At 40.5% G+C, this 14,231-nt stretch overlaps 2 protein-coding genes and 1 long non-coding RNA gene across 3 annotated transcripts in view; 2 read left to right on the forward strand and 1 right to left on the reverse strand.

Annotated features, from left to right (window-relative positions):
• syne1b (spectrin repeat containing, nuclear envelope 1b) overlaps positions 1-7,341 on the forward strand; it is a 99,369-nt gene extending 92,028 nt beyond the window's left edge. Inside the window, exons 142-146 of the mRNA XM_016679141.1 lie at positions 8-136; positions 218-430; positions 1,079-1,171; positions 2,637-2,695; positions 6,396-7,341. Coding sequence (XP_016534627.1) covers positions 8-136; positions 218-430; positions 1,079-1,171; positions 2,637-2,695; positions 6,396-6,639 — 738 coding nt within the window. The 3' untranslated portion in view covers positions 6,640-7,341. The remainder of the gene's footprint in view (positions 1-7; positions 137-217; positions 431-1,078; positions 1,172-2,636; positions 2,696-6,395) is intronic.
• ccdc170 (coiled-coil domain containing 170) lies at positions 6,848-12,431 on the reverse strand. The gene is made up of 8 exons (XM_007567098.2): positions 11,809-12,431; positions 11,539-11,703; positions 11,058-11,339; positions 10,059-10,259; positions 9,797-9,970; positions 9,219-9,464; positions 8,786-8,986; positions 6,848-7,727 (listed from the first exon to the last, which is right to left on the reverse strand). The coding sequence occupies exons 1-8, from the start codon at positions 11,833-11,835 to the stop codon at positions 7,470-7,472; spliced, it is 1,554 nt and encodes a 517-aa protein (XP_007567160.1). The 5' UTR covers positions 11,836-12,431; the 3' UTR covers positions 6,848-7,469.
• Positions 12,432-12,777: 346 nt separating this feature from the next.
• On the forward strand, positions 12,778-14,222 carry LOC103148364 (uncharacterized). The gene is made up of 4 exons (XR_477348.2): positions 12,778-13,148; positions 13,352-13,752; positions 13,834-13,939; positions 14,025-14,222. It is a non-coding gene; the product is annotated as an uncharacterized LOC103148364 (long non-coding RNA).
• The last annotated feature ends 9 nt before the right edge of the window (positions 14,223-14,231 follow it).

Consider the following 14,231-nt stretch of genomic DNA (forward strand, 5'->3'; position numbering starts at 1 on the left):
CCAACAGGACTTTCATGAAATGAGTCACGGTCTGCTCCTCTGGTTGGAAAATATTGATCGCCGAAGGAACGAGATCGTCCCAATCGACCCGATCCAGGACAGCGAAACCCTTCATGAGCATCACAAGACACTCACGGTACAAAACCGGAAAAATTACTGTTTTAAACGTGTTACCCTATTGCGTATTTTAACTCGGTTTACGTCATAAATCCGGCAGCAAATCCGCCAGGAGTTACTGGACTCGCAGCTGAAAGTGGCGTCACTGCAGGACATGTCGCTCCAGTTGCTGGTCAACTCTCAGGGCAGCGACTGCCTGGAGGCCAAGGAGAAGGTCCATGTCATCGGGAACCGCCTCAAGCTGCTGCTGAAGGAAGTGACCCGAGATCTCAGAGAGCTCTCCAGGACTCTGGACATCACCAGCAGCCAACAGGTACGTCGACTCATTCACATAAAATTATTCATGCCTTTTATTCACGTTTTATTTCACAACTGCAAACTTCAGGGTCTTTTTTTGGCATTTTATCCATTAGATCATCATCAACTAGCGCATAAATTTGGGGTTCAAGGAAAATGATGAATGGGTGTTACATTTTTCACAAGTAAAAATCCATACGCATACCAGATTTTTCTTCATAAACTTCCACTTCAGTCGTGTTTTGCTTTTTGTGGGTCTGTCAGATAAAATATCAGCATTTATAGCTATAAAGTGGTGAAATGTTCCAGGTCTATAAATACTTCTACAAGCATCTGCATGTCCAGTTTGAATCTCTACAACCCTGATTTAAGATATCACACAGAGAAGTTTTCCAACACGTTTCAGGTTTATTTGCCGCAGGAGAGTTTAAACTCAGTTAGCCAACAGAATAAGTTCACATTGTACCTCTATCAAAATAGTTTTTGCTCTTTGTAATTCTTTTATTAAAAGGTCACATGAAGACCGTGATTAAACTCAAATGAATTCAATCAAATCAGATTTTTTGGCTCCGGTACACAGAAGGCCTAACATATTGTGATACTCACCGTCTTTGTGCTTCTGTTTTTGTATTTGCGGATGTTTTTTGTCTTTGTTTATCTTCAGGATTTGTCTTCTTGGTCGTCTGCTGATGAGTTGGACACGTCTGGCTCCCTCAGTCCGGTATCAGGGAGGAGCACACCGAGTCGCTCACGATCGGTAATGTTCACCTCTTTCTGTTTACGGAGTAGAAACAGGAGTTTGATAACTCGTCTGTAACACGACGCCAAACGTCCCGACAGCCCCGTCGATGGCCCAGTTCACCCCCGTCTTCCCAGTATCTCTCCTGTAAATGTTTCCACACCGCCATACCCTTTTATACCGTCTAAGCCCCAAACCTTTTTCAAACCATTTAATATTCCTGCATGTAAATTCCTTGGGAAACTGGGACGTTTTATTTTTACTTTTTGATGTTTATTTTTTTGTTCTGTGTTTCAAAACCTTTCTACTTTTTCCCCTTCTTCTCTTTTACTTTCCCTTCATTTCCAAACTAAAACATTTTCCCTAGAATTTCCCTCTGACTTCTTCTCCTCTGTACATTTATTTTAATTTCCATACGTTTAATCTCAGTAATACTGGCTGGGTTGGAGCTGTTTAATCTACCAATGAGATTCTTTTTGAATTTGACAAAAACGATACCACGATTGTCTTAGAAATGCCTTGCAAAAGGATTCATCCCTTGACCTTTTTCACATTTTGTTTGGTTACAACCAAAAAATTCAATATCTGTTGTTTAGATGTTATGTGACGGATCAACAGAATGTAGTTCATATTTACAACGGGGAAGAAAAATGTAGACAAATACAAATCTGAAGAGTGAGGTGTGCATTTGTATCACTGAGTCAATAATTTGTAGGACCAACTTTAACTACCATCATTGCACATCTTCTTTACAGAATAGTTTAAGCTCAGGCAGATTGAATGCCTGGCGTCCAATCTGTAATTTTCAAGAGTTGCCATTGGTTTCAAACTGGATTATTTCCATTTTAGCACTGGTGACGTGTTTAGTTCCCAGCTCCAGATGTGTTTTTCTCCAGCATTGCTCTGTTTGTAGCTCCATTCATCCTTCCATCACTGCCTATCAGCTTCCATTTCCTATATAAGGAAATGTTTTTCCAGGACGATGTTCAGTAATCGTCTTTCCCTTTTACAAATACACACCACTTTGTGTTGTTCTATCGCATAAAATCCTAATGAAACATTGAAACCTGAAGTTGTGAGGTGGCGGGATGTAGAAAAGTCTCAGGAGTAGGAATACTTTTGCAAGGCACAACAATAATATCAGTCCAAATAAGGGTGCCACTGCTGTTATTGTTTCTTATTAATGTCACTGTTACCAAACAGAGTCATGCATCACATTGCCTGATGTGTAGCTTCGGATCTGCAGTCGCTTCCTCACAGGAAGCCGTTCAAAGTCACCAAAAAACACACTTTGAAAAGCCAGATTCCTTTATTGTTTTGAGTTACGAAATCTCTCATGCTCATGTCTTGATTTTTGTTTTTGTTTTTGCTGCTCTTCTTTTCATTTTGGGTTGTCTTTTCATCAGTAGCTTTGTCTTGATTTGCGTGGACTGAAACATACTTTCTTTCTTTCACCCTCCCCTCCCCTGTTCATTGCAAACAGCAACGGGGCAAATGTAGTCTGTCACAGCCTGGACCGTCTGTGAGCAGTCCACACCACAGGTACCTTTTTGTTGCTTCTAGCACACCTAGAAGATAATGGAACTCTACCCATGATGCACTGGGAGGCTAGTCCGGGCTCTCTAACGTACACACCCTTTCTGCATTAGTCCCTATTTCACGTGTTAACCCTCGTGCCGGCTCATGATAGTGAATTCCATCATCTTCTGCCAGTCTGGGTGCTCTGTGTAGGTTAGACGATGAGGTGAGCTGCAGGCCAAACATCCACCCAGGAAAGGGTTTCACGAGGAATAGGCTTCTTCTTCTTCTTGTGTCCTCGGCTGCTTATCTAATATACAGCTAACAACACTTCTCGCTAAGCAAGCCAGCAAACTCCCCCTTTTTCTTTGAAAGTGTCGAGCCAATAAATGTCTGCAATGAACAATGCAAAAGCTGCGGCTTCTCTTTCTCTCTAGCTCTTTCACTCTTACCTCGTGTGTGTGCTGGTTCTCCACTGCTGCTTCTACCTCGCCGACTTTCCATCTCTGTTCCTCAGTCTGTCATCTGTGCGTCTTGCCTCTCAGGTGCCCATTTGTGAGGCGGTAAAGGGGGACTTTTTGGTAACAACATAAGAAAACTTTATGTCTTTATGTTGACCATTAATAAGATTGTTTTTGTGTTCACTGATCGTATTATTCCTCGAAAACATGCTAATTTTTAGGAAGCATAGTGGAAATTTTTGGCTGTGTTCACACTACAGCCTGAAGTGACCCGATTCCCATTTTTTGTCAAATTGGATTTTTTTATTTATTTATTTTTTTTCCGTGGTTGTTGACACTTCCAAATATGTGCAACCTGCGTGTGAACTCCAGTGTGAACGGAAAAACGAGCTGAAAGTGTCCCGCATGCGCACTAGAGGGCGCAATAACGTCAGCGTTCTCAGAGTTTGGCCAACCGCCATAAAAAGAAGAAGTAGTGTTCATCCATGTTTACTTGCAATAACTTAATCCTCATTTGGTTGTTTTTAGTCGAGTATCAGTGACGTTCAGGTCGGATGAATACGACCTGGACGTTGGGTCACATTTGAATCGGATACGTATCGGCCCGGGTCGCATTCGAAAAAAAATCCGACCTGTGTTGTTCAGACTGTCATGAAACGATCAGATACAGGTCGAATTATGTAAAAAAAAAAATAAAAATCTAAATTGGGTCACTTCAGGCTGCAGTGTGAACGCAGCCGCCCATGTTGTTCAAGGGTAGTAACCCAGGGCAACAAAAAAAACGACGGACAAGAAGCACATATAAAAGTTTAACTTAAATGCAGCAGTTGTGCCCTGAACAAGGCTTTTTTTTTTTTTTTTTTTGCATCGTTTTTTACAAATGCGCATTCAGTGGCGAGTTAGGACCCCCGAGTAAAAACTTCGGTAAAACCAAAGTAGTATTTTTACTCAAGGTTATCATACAGTGGGATCCAGAAACCTAACGGTGCGTTCACACCAAACGCGCTCTATTCAAAGTCTGTGTGGAGACTCGTCGAGGCGTCTAGCGCGGTGCAATGTGAACCGTTTGGAGCGTTTGACTCATCAAGAGCGTCCAACGCGTCCGACAAATAGGGCGGCAACGAAAAACAACAGCTAGAGCAATTTTGACACGTCTGATGTGCCTCCACATAGACTTCACTAGGTGCTCTACACCTAGCATGTGAAACGCTAGGTGTAGAGCAAAATGTCAAGAGTCTGCATTCACGGTGCACACTTGAAGCGTCAGACGCATTTTTGATGTGAACGCACCATAACCATTGGTGTTTAGCAAGTCCTGTTAAGCTCTAGATGGGTTTAAATTAATACAAAATGACTTTGTATTAATTTAATGGACATTTCTTTGACATAACGTCATTTCCAGAAAACAAACTCTGGATTTAGCTAAAAAAAAAAAAATCATAACATAATGGAGATAATTTGTTGATGATGGACCCTTTGGATCTTGGGGATTATTCTCCCTTCTCCCTCAGAAGCTGTCAAGTTCAGCACGTTTGTTTTTGTGGGGTTGTTTCAGCGTTGAGCATCTTTACTGTTCATTATGAGGAATGTGACATCATTAAAATCTCCAAGAACTGGAGCAGTGTGAAAAATATCACAAAGCTACAAGCTCTTGTTACATAGAATGTTTTATTCCAACGATGTCAGCACAATTAATTCATTGAAGACTCCTTATAAAATTTATTGGACAAAGTATTAAGTACTAATGAGAGTATAAACCTTACTGATGTTTCCCTTAAGTTATATTTTTTTTCCCTGTCCTAACTTACAACTTAGTTATCAGCGTAATAAGATAACTCCATAATGCAAAGTTTATGACCCTGAAAGATTAAATAATTTCATCCTCAGTCATTTACCAGGAACATTTGAATTCACTCAACAATGAATGATGTATTTTACTGTGTGAGCAAGTCTTCTGGCTCCAGTTTGGGTTTTTTTTCCCATGATTTTAACGTATAAAGTAGCAACACCTCGCAAAATTATTCATACATCTTCAACTACATATTTCCCATTTTGTCACTTTTTAGTCACAAACTTGTATGTTTTCTCCTGGTTATGTGATATACCAACACAAAGCAGTTCGAAATTGTTAAGTGGAAGAAAAATGTTGAATGTTGTTTTAGCAACAACAAAAAATATCTAAAATGTGAAGCATGCATTTGTATTTAGCTCTCATAATTTTATACTTGTAGAACCACCTTCCACTGAAATCAGAGCTGCGACTATTTTGAGCCGAGTTAAAATTTTGAAATTCTCAATTTAATTTTGGTCTGGACTTTGACTGGACCATCCTAACACATGAAAATGCTTATATTTGAACCATCCAGGTCCAGGTCTGTGAGGTTATTGTTTTACAGCCAACTACAAATTCTCCAGTTTTATCCCTGACCAGCTCTCAGATCTTTAGTTTAAAAAAAAGACATAAAATCATTTTTACATTTCTCTCCACACTACTCTAAGTTGTGTTGGTCTGTCACATAGCATCCAAATTAAATGCAGTGACTGTTTTAACATGACAAAATGTGAAAAGGTTAAAGTAGCATGAATTCTTTTGCATTTTACTGTTGGCCACATTCAATGAAGCAAAGTGGTATATTTCTTTACACCTGTTCTTTACAGAAGTTAGTGAAAAACCACAGTGTTAAAACGAAAACCTGTTTCAAGATGCTGCACTGCTCTTGCCATGGCATGCTTTGCACTTTTCTCCAGGATGAAACCTTTCAGTCAGGTCAGCTGATTCCTGCAGCATGCTTTTTTCTTTTTTTTTTTGTCTTTTTACTCTTTAACACCTACAGCAAAGGAATGCAAGCAAACATTAAGTGTATTTGTCTATGCTTGGATACTGTTTTGTGACTGTCTTTGTTATCCTGTTTATCCACCAAGTTCCAGTCAGCATGTGGATCACAGTTGGAAACATCGTCACTCTCAAACGATTAGCGCCGTGCGGCCGTAAAAGCATCGACATCCAGCAGCCAAGCTGCTGAAATGAGATCTGATTTGGATTGAAAACAGATTTCACACATGGAGAGATGGATATTAAATTAGGAGTTAGGATTATTTAAATGTGCAAGTTTAAAAATTTGGTTCAGTCAGTTTGAGTTACATAGTTTGTACAGTATTGTTGTGTTAGCAGCAGTGTAGTTGTGCCAGGGATGCTGTGTGTGTTTGTCGGCAGTGGTTAGCTAACGCTTAGCCTCTGCCCGGTTGTGAATGTGTGTGAGCAGGTCTCGCAGCGCCGCTGGATCCGCTTCCTGCCGTTCTGATCGGGACGTGTCGACGGCTCGCAGGTCCTCGTTCTGGCGCCGTGTCCTCTGGTTCGCGCTGCCTCTCCAAATCCTCCTGCTCCTGCTGGTGGTCCTCGCCTTCCTGCTGCCGCTGGCGGAGGAGGACTACTGCACCCAGTCCAACAACTTTGCTCATTCCTTCTACCCGATGCTCAGCTACACTAACGGACCGCCTCCTGTGTAGGGTGGCAACGAGAACTCTCCGTAATTTGGCTTCCGTGGGACAGGAATGAGAATCGTGCGCAGAAAAATCTCTTCTTTTGTGTGTAGCTCAGAGGATCGAGAATCGCACTACGTTAAGAAATGCTGCGTCATTTCGAGGTGTGTTTTGGCTTAACTCGCGGTGGAGTTCTGCTGGACGAATTTACGGGTCCTTCATCGTGCATTTTTCTGGAGAAGACTGTCAGTGGAAAGCACCAAAGTCAAACGCTGAAAGATTAGCCTGGGGCGACAAAAAGGAACACGAAACAGTTTCATTGCGTTTATTTTTTTACCTGTATTTTTGGGCATGTGGTTTTAATATTTACTTTTCTTTACTTACATCTACGACTGTGTTTGTGCTAAACTGTGTGACGTTTTTAACTTGAACTTACATCCATTCACGTTCGTCTGTCAAGTCAAGTGTTTTATGATTGGACGCAAATCGAGGGGTTTAACCTTTAACATCATGATCTTTTTACATTCTGCTTTTTATTTTTTCATAACATCAGGTATCTTAAAGATCGAAACTATGACACATTGAACTAATGTATATTTTGTATGACTGTTGGTTAAGTATAAAATATATAAAAGTCCAGAATTATTTAACATGTGTACATAGTGCAGAAGATTACTATGAGAAAAGATGTATATGCAACTACCAACAATAATGAATGCCAAATCCTCACTCCGAATCTTGTCTTTAATCTGATTTTTCTTTTGTCCATTTTATTAATGAACATAACTTTAAAGCCCTGGTTGCTAAGTAACGTATTTGTCAGTATCTTAGGTGGCATTTGTTGTACATAAAGACCTTTAAATGGCAGCAAATGGAGAACCTGAGACAGAATCATCCGGGGTGAAACGACCTTCTTGGAGGTCCGGGAGCAGAGGAAGACTGTGGTGAGTGGAGCAATGCCAGGGTGTAGCGCCATGGTGACAACACACATGATGATGATGATGATGGCTGTGAAGAAGCTCCTCAAGCAGTTTGATGATTTCATTGTTTGAAAGAGATAAAGACGTCGAGTTCAGGCCCAACGTCTGAGAAACCTTTGACTGGAAATCCAGCAGCTACAACGAGAGACGAAAACGCTCGGTTCACTGTGAGCCAACAAGCTTTACTCTAAATTAATAAGAGCCTTGCAAAACTTTGACGCTTCCTGACGTTTTTGTCGCTTTGTCACTTTTGTAAACGTCGGTGGTGTGATTCTGTGTGATAAACCAACACAATGTCAATGGCACACTTTAAAAACGAGAGCTGCACCAACAATCTTTACACATTTCTCTGCAACAGAAACAAGCAGTAATAATAAAGTAGAAACGATAATAAAATCATCCCATAAAAGCACCGAAAAAGGCTTTACCAGAAACCCATGAAGTGAGTCATAAAGTTCTTCAATAAAATCTTAAAATGAATTTCATATGTGAGGAAGTGAACACTGGTGTTACATTTTCTTCAGCATTTATAAAAACACATGAATATGAGCAGTTAAAGTAGCAAGTAAAGCAGGGAAGTTATTCACAGTTTCAATCTGAAGACAAGAAGATAATCTGTTCACATGAGACAAAAAAAAACGTAACTTTTTGCTTATTAGCAAAGAGCTATGTAAGACGTGAGCTTACTGTGCAGAACATTTGATGAAACACAGTGGCAGTAGCATCATGCTGTGGGCATACTTTGTTTTTATAAGGACAGTAAAGCTGGTCAGAGTTTATTAAAGCTGAAAAAGACTTGAAACTGTTTAACTATCAACAGCCAATGGAGTATAGAAGCTTGTTCACAGATATCTGATCAAATGCAGTGCAAAATTACATTTGAAAATGTTTAAGGTGTATGAATGTTTTTGCAAAACACTGCAGACGGTTGATAAAAAAAAAAAGGTCAAATGTCTGCTCAATAGATTTGGTTCTCAAACTGTTATCTAACCAAAGTTGAAGTTTCTGACTTTGGACCAGTTGTTTACTTAAAAAAAACAACTTAATTTGTTTACAGAAGAATAGTCTTGGTTTCCCTCCAGCTTTCTGCCCTAACCTTGTGACTTTCCTCCACCGAGTCGAGAAAATGACTGAACAACAAGGAGACGAATCCATTGGCTCTGCTGGAAATGTTACGACTGGACCTCACTCACCTCCCTCTGCCGGTCAGACAGCTGAGTCAGGCTGAGTCTGAGGACGTTGAGCTCCTCTCGCTCCTCTCGCTCCTCTCTCATCTTCTTCTCCTGGTCCTGCAGGTTTGAGCCGCTCAGCTTCTTCTCCTCCTTCGCCTTCCCATCCAGCAGCAGATTCGTCTTCTGCTCCTGCTCGCTCTGACTCTGCTCTGTGACTTTCAGCTTGGCGTGTTGAACACAGCGGAGACCCAAATGTTTGCGCTTAAGCCAAATTATGCTGACCTTTATTTAGATTAGGTAAGTAACTCTGACACTTGAATACGTGCTCAAATTATGTCAAAATGATTTTTACAATCATTCAAAATGATTTTTTTTAAAAAGATAAATTTACAAGGTGTTTCGAGGTAAAAGAGCCTCTAGAGTGACCCTGAATCCCAGCCTTTCTCCCCTCTACCTTGAGCTCGTCGGTGTGGGTGAGCTGGGCCTTCAGCTCGGTGTTGGACAGCTTGGTTGCCCTCAGTTCTGCCTGGAGACGCTCCAGCCTTTTTTTTAACTTCCGGGCCTCCAGAAGAGCGTCGTTTTGTTCTGCAGACAGCACAGATCGACTTCTCCTCCTCTCCTCCTCCAACTCCAAAACCTTTTTCCTCAAAAGCTGGACGTGGAGATCTTTTCTGTCCAGTTGGTCCTTTTGGGACTTTACCTACAAGGATTGAGCAGATTTTTACTTTTGTTCAGAGAGGAAGCAAAAGAGTCGCGTCAGGTTTATTTGTTTGTGTAGCAACTTTCACCAACAACGTAGTAAAAAGTGGTTTACATTGTAAACACGTTAAATAGTCAATTATTACAAAATAAGCAGTAAACATTAGATTTTGTCATCACCAAATATTCTGATAAATGTCTCAGTTATTATCAAAAGCAACTTTTAGCCTTGATTTAAAGGAGCTCAGTCTTTCGACTATCTTGCAGTTTTCTGGAAGTTTGTTCTGGATTAGAGGAGCATAAAATCTTCAGAGTGAGTTTCTACAGTTTTACCTTCTGCTTCAAGCTGTATGTCTGCATTTTGCTCTCCACCAGAGCGGCTGCCTCTTGTCTGTCGAGCTGTTCTGCGCGTGACCGGACGAGTTTCAGCCTCATGTCAAAGCCCAGGTCAGGGTCAATACCGTCGACCTTCATCGTCTCAGACAGCCGCTCCACAAACTCCTCATACTGCGGAGAAATCGAGGGCAAAACACCTGAATGACTGGCTACGTCTCCATCAGTTTCGTCTCTCATCTGCGCCAGTGGCTTCTCTCACTTGCTTGTTGCTGCGTTGTAGTTCGTCCCGATGCAGCTCTGCCTCCAGCTGCTCCGTCTCCAGACTCTGCAGTTGCCTCCTCAGGTCCTGGGCTTGCTGCTCGGCAAGCTGAGCCCTCTGCAGCGTGCCGAGCTGGAGCGCCGTCAGCTGTTTCAGTTCCTCAGAGGTGTGGCGCAGTCTCACCTCCATCTGTGATACGGTCTGCCACGCCGAGGAAATCAACATTAATAGTTGGAACATGCTCAAGGTGTAGGTGGTGAAGGGATTTCTTGACATATCTTGGAATATTTTCAATGAAAAACAGTAAGAACAATTCAAGTACTGAATAAAATGCGCTTCTGCTTTTATGCATTTGGTTGTGTTCACGACGTTCCTAATTCAAATTACAATAGCTTGCAATATAATGATGAATATAACAGATACTTCAGCTAATTTCTTTATCATTGATAACCAGTGAACCTTTCTATTTTCACTTTACAAATAAACTTCATTTTATGTGATGGACCAACGCAAGTTAGTGTTTTATAATGAAGAGAAATTAAAATAAACCATTCTGGATGTGTTGCTTTATCACTTTTATTCTTCACAGAACAATTGAATTGTACTGAGAATAAAATTCACTAGTTGCTCGATTAAAAAATAAGTGATCTGTTTGTACCGTATTTTAGGGCTTCCAGAGTGAAGTGGACCAAATTCAAAAGCACACCACACATTTCAGATTTCTACTTGTAAATAAAGTATTCATTTTCCTTCCACTTTTCATATGTGCACTACTTTGAGTTGGTCTATCAAAAATGAAATAAAAAATATAAATATGTGAGGTTGTAAAGTGATAATGTGGAAAGATCAAAGGAAAATGAATAACTTTGCAAGGCGCTATAAAAAAAAACTTCAAAAGTCACTCAAGTAGTGTAACAGCTAATTTGTGATGTCTTTGTCTTTTCCTCTGCGGCCTGAAAGAAAATTAAATCAGGAGACTTATCTGCTGTAATTAGTCACCTTGTTACAGAAGCCGTCTAAATGGTGTAAGACGTCTCTCTCTGTGGGCAGGAACTCAAGCTCAGTCTTCTCCTGCAGCAGACCAGCCACCTTTTCCAGGAACCGCTGAAGTTTCAACTCAGCCGCCCGGGCCTTGGACTTACACTCCTCCACCCGTTTCTCCAAACAGCAGGACTCTCGCCTGGCGGCCTCTATCACTCTCCTGCTGGCGTCAAGGCTTTCGCTTAAGGTCCGTTTCTCTGTCTCCACGCCCCTCCTTCCCACCACCAGGCCTTCCAACTCCTGAAAGACCCAGCGTCACATGTTAACATTTAGAATGGACGCAAACTTTGAGTGATGTTTTCAGTTTGAATCCATTTGTAACCAGCAAATAGATGTTTTATTTAATTAATAAGGGGAAAAACAGTGTAAAATCCAGACAAAAAGAGGCAACTTTGAGAGTGAATGTAACTCTAAAACACATTGAAAATAGTATTTCTACCTCTTTGAGAGAATCAAGTGCTGCTGCACTGCCGGCTGTCTTCTTCTTCTCCTGATCCAGCTCTGCCATCAGCCTCTGTGCCGTCTCTCTGCTGGCTTTACACTCCAGCTCACAAGATTTGACATTCTCCTCCAAAACAGCAATCCTCATCCTCAGTCTCTCCTCCTCGTTAGACGGGTAACAGGGGCAAATGACACATTTCACAAATACTGCGTACACTTTTTCTTTTATTTGAGTCAGAAAGTTTCCAATAAAGAGATATAAACATACCTCATCAGAATTTTCCAAGATTTCCATGTCACAAGTTTAGCAGAAGAAGTGAGGGTGCAGAAGAAAGTTGTTTCTGTTGTATGACGTTTCATGGCAACGTCAAACAGTGTATACATAGTTCAACCAGAGGGGGCGCTCTTATGTTAAATGCCTAAGCAAAACATTAACTCTATTTCTACGAGGCTCTTGCTAATACCAATAAATAATATGCAACGCATAACTTCACCAGAATAATGTTAAAAAATAAGCACAAATCCTTCTCAGTTAAGAATACGCATCCTTTTTGCCACATAGCATATAATTTATCTTAAACGGGTGTTTCAGCTTTCACCGCGACTCTGTGCTGATGTCGTTGCGCTTTTATACAGTGTTTTAACGTAACAAGTGGTAACCTCAAGTTGCATTCAAGTACAACCAGAGTGACTTTACCCCGTATTTTAACGCATTAATACCTGTTTTGATTACCAGGTATTAACCTCAATCAATAAAAAATAAAAAAATAAAAGATTTAACAAAACCAAACGTAGAAAAGATGTTCTTGAGATTGAATTTCTGTATGACAAAGTGAAATAAAAAATTATTAATCTTCTACTGTAACCCGCACATTTCCCCACAATATAAGTAACATCGCTGTTTTGAAGGGGCCCGGTCAGTGTTCAGTCTCGAAGAGTTTAAATAATTTTAGAAATGCAACTTTCAATAACAAATAAAACATTTCTCTATTATTATTGATTCCCATTTTATTTTGTGTCTTCATCGTTTAAAGCCTTTCTCGTTTCTTATCACAAACAAACGTCTTGCATTAATGAGAACATATTTTTTATCTAAACCTGTAAACATTCATAGATATAATAAAGGTTGGAGTAACATCAATTTTGCACGAGTTGACTTGAATGGACCGTGAAGTTTAAAATGCAGCCTTAAAATGCCGTGTAGAATCGCAACTGCAGTGGTAAAACGCATTTTGACATATGACGTATTAATTATTATTTTGTGTGATATGAACAAATGTGACACATAAAGGATCATTACTTCGCCACATTGTAGGAACCGTGTCAGAGTAATTCATGTAGTTTTAACATAAAACTTAAGGCTGTGAGGTTTTTACCTGCAAGTCAAGACTCTGGACTTACAAGACCCAACTGAATACGTCACGCTACACAGGAAGTGCGGAACAACATCAGCTTGTGCGAGGAGAAACACGCCTCCTGGGTCAGTCACATTTGCTGTCAAGTAATTTGAGACAGTTTATGGTTTTCTTTTAACACTTTGTTACCAGTTTCCGCTGTTTTACCACATTATCTCTGGCTTGTTTCAAGACGCTGTGTTTTCCGTCCCCGGTAAGCCAAAGGCTAATGTTGCACGGTGGCTTTTAGCATGTTGTTAGCTTGTTTTCAGAGGTTATTACCTGCTCTGAACTGTCGTAGTTTTTACTGTAAGCTTATTTAAATTTTTATTTTATAATCTGAGCCAATCGGGTTTACTTATTCTTGTTCCTGCTGTCTGTATTTTTATGTATTTCTCTTTCCCTCTTATATTGCAGAACACCTTTGCATCAGAAAGATGCTTCTTCGGACATTGTGGTCGAGACTGGGAGCTCGGCAGCTTGCTGGGAGCAGACCAGTCTGTATTGTTTCTTCAACCACTCTTACCCAATGTTTGAAGCCCAGCAACAACGAATCTACCCCAATGATTAACTCCTGGTCATCTACAACCACAAGAACCTTTTACTTAAACTCATTTAACCAGCAGTGCATGCATAATCCTACACCTACAAACTTCATATGTAATCAGGCTCGTTTTTATTCATCTAACATTGTACAGTCAGTGCTAAAGCCAACCTTAAAACCAGTAATAGTGCCTCCTACAGGAAAAAGACCTCCTAAAGGTCCACGAACTAAACAGCCTTCTCGGTCCAACCAGCCTTCAAAGAAAGAGGATGAGGTGATGAAATTAGTGATTGTTTGTTTTCCCATCGGTTGCTGCCTGGTTAAGTCATTAATTCAGGTGTTATTTTGTCTGCAGGATATGATGCAATGCATAGCCTTTGCAACAGCAGACCAGTATCATTTGCCAACACTCAGCCACGACTTGATAAACCACGGCTTTCAAGAAATAGATTTACCAAGAGGTACTAGCCAAGCAGCTGTTATATCACAACTTGACTCTGAGGAACGCTGCTTTGAGTTCTTCTCACTGCCCTGTTTTCATTTCAGATGCATCAAACGTCCTGGTGATAAGCACCGAAAACGCTGCTAAAGTAGACGACGATGCGCTTATTTTTTTCTTCAGGTAGAAACGACGAGCTTCGTCACAAACAATAAGTGTTTATGACTTTCTTTCTTCTTCTTTTTTTTACATCTTTATTGTATATTTTTATATATTAAAATGACATCATAGTTGTTGAATATCATTTTAATTGT

The sequence above is a fragment of the Poecilia formosa genome, unplaced genomic scaffold (assembly GCF_000485575.1).
Source record: "Poecilia formosa unplaced genomic scaffold, Poecilia_formosa-5.1.2 Scaffold203, whole genome shotgun sequence".
NCBI classification, from domain to species: domain Eukaryota; kingdom Metazoa; phylum Chordata; class Actinopteri; order Cyprinodontiformes; family Poeciliidae; genus Poecilia; species Poecilia formosa.

Bases quoted from the DNA above. Each gene is read 5' to 3' on its own strand.
- ccdc170 (XM_007567098.2), bottom strand. From the start codon at position 11,835: ATGGAAATCTTGGAAAATTCTGATGAG. The intron at 11,704-11,808 runs GTATGTTTATAT...CCGTCTAACGAG, and splicing joins TCTTGGAAAATTCTGATGAG to GAGGAGAGACTGAGGATGAG. The intron at 11,340-11,538 runs GTAGAAATACTA...TGGGTCTTTCAG, and splicing joins CACTTGATTCTCTCAAAGAG to GAGTTGGAAGGCCTGGTGGT.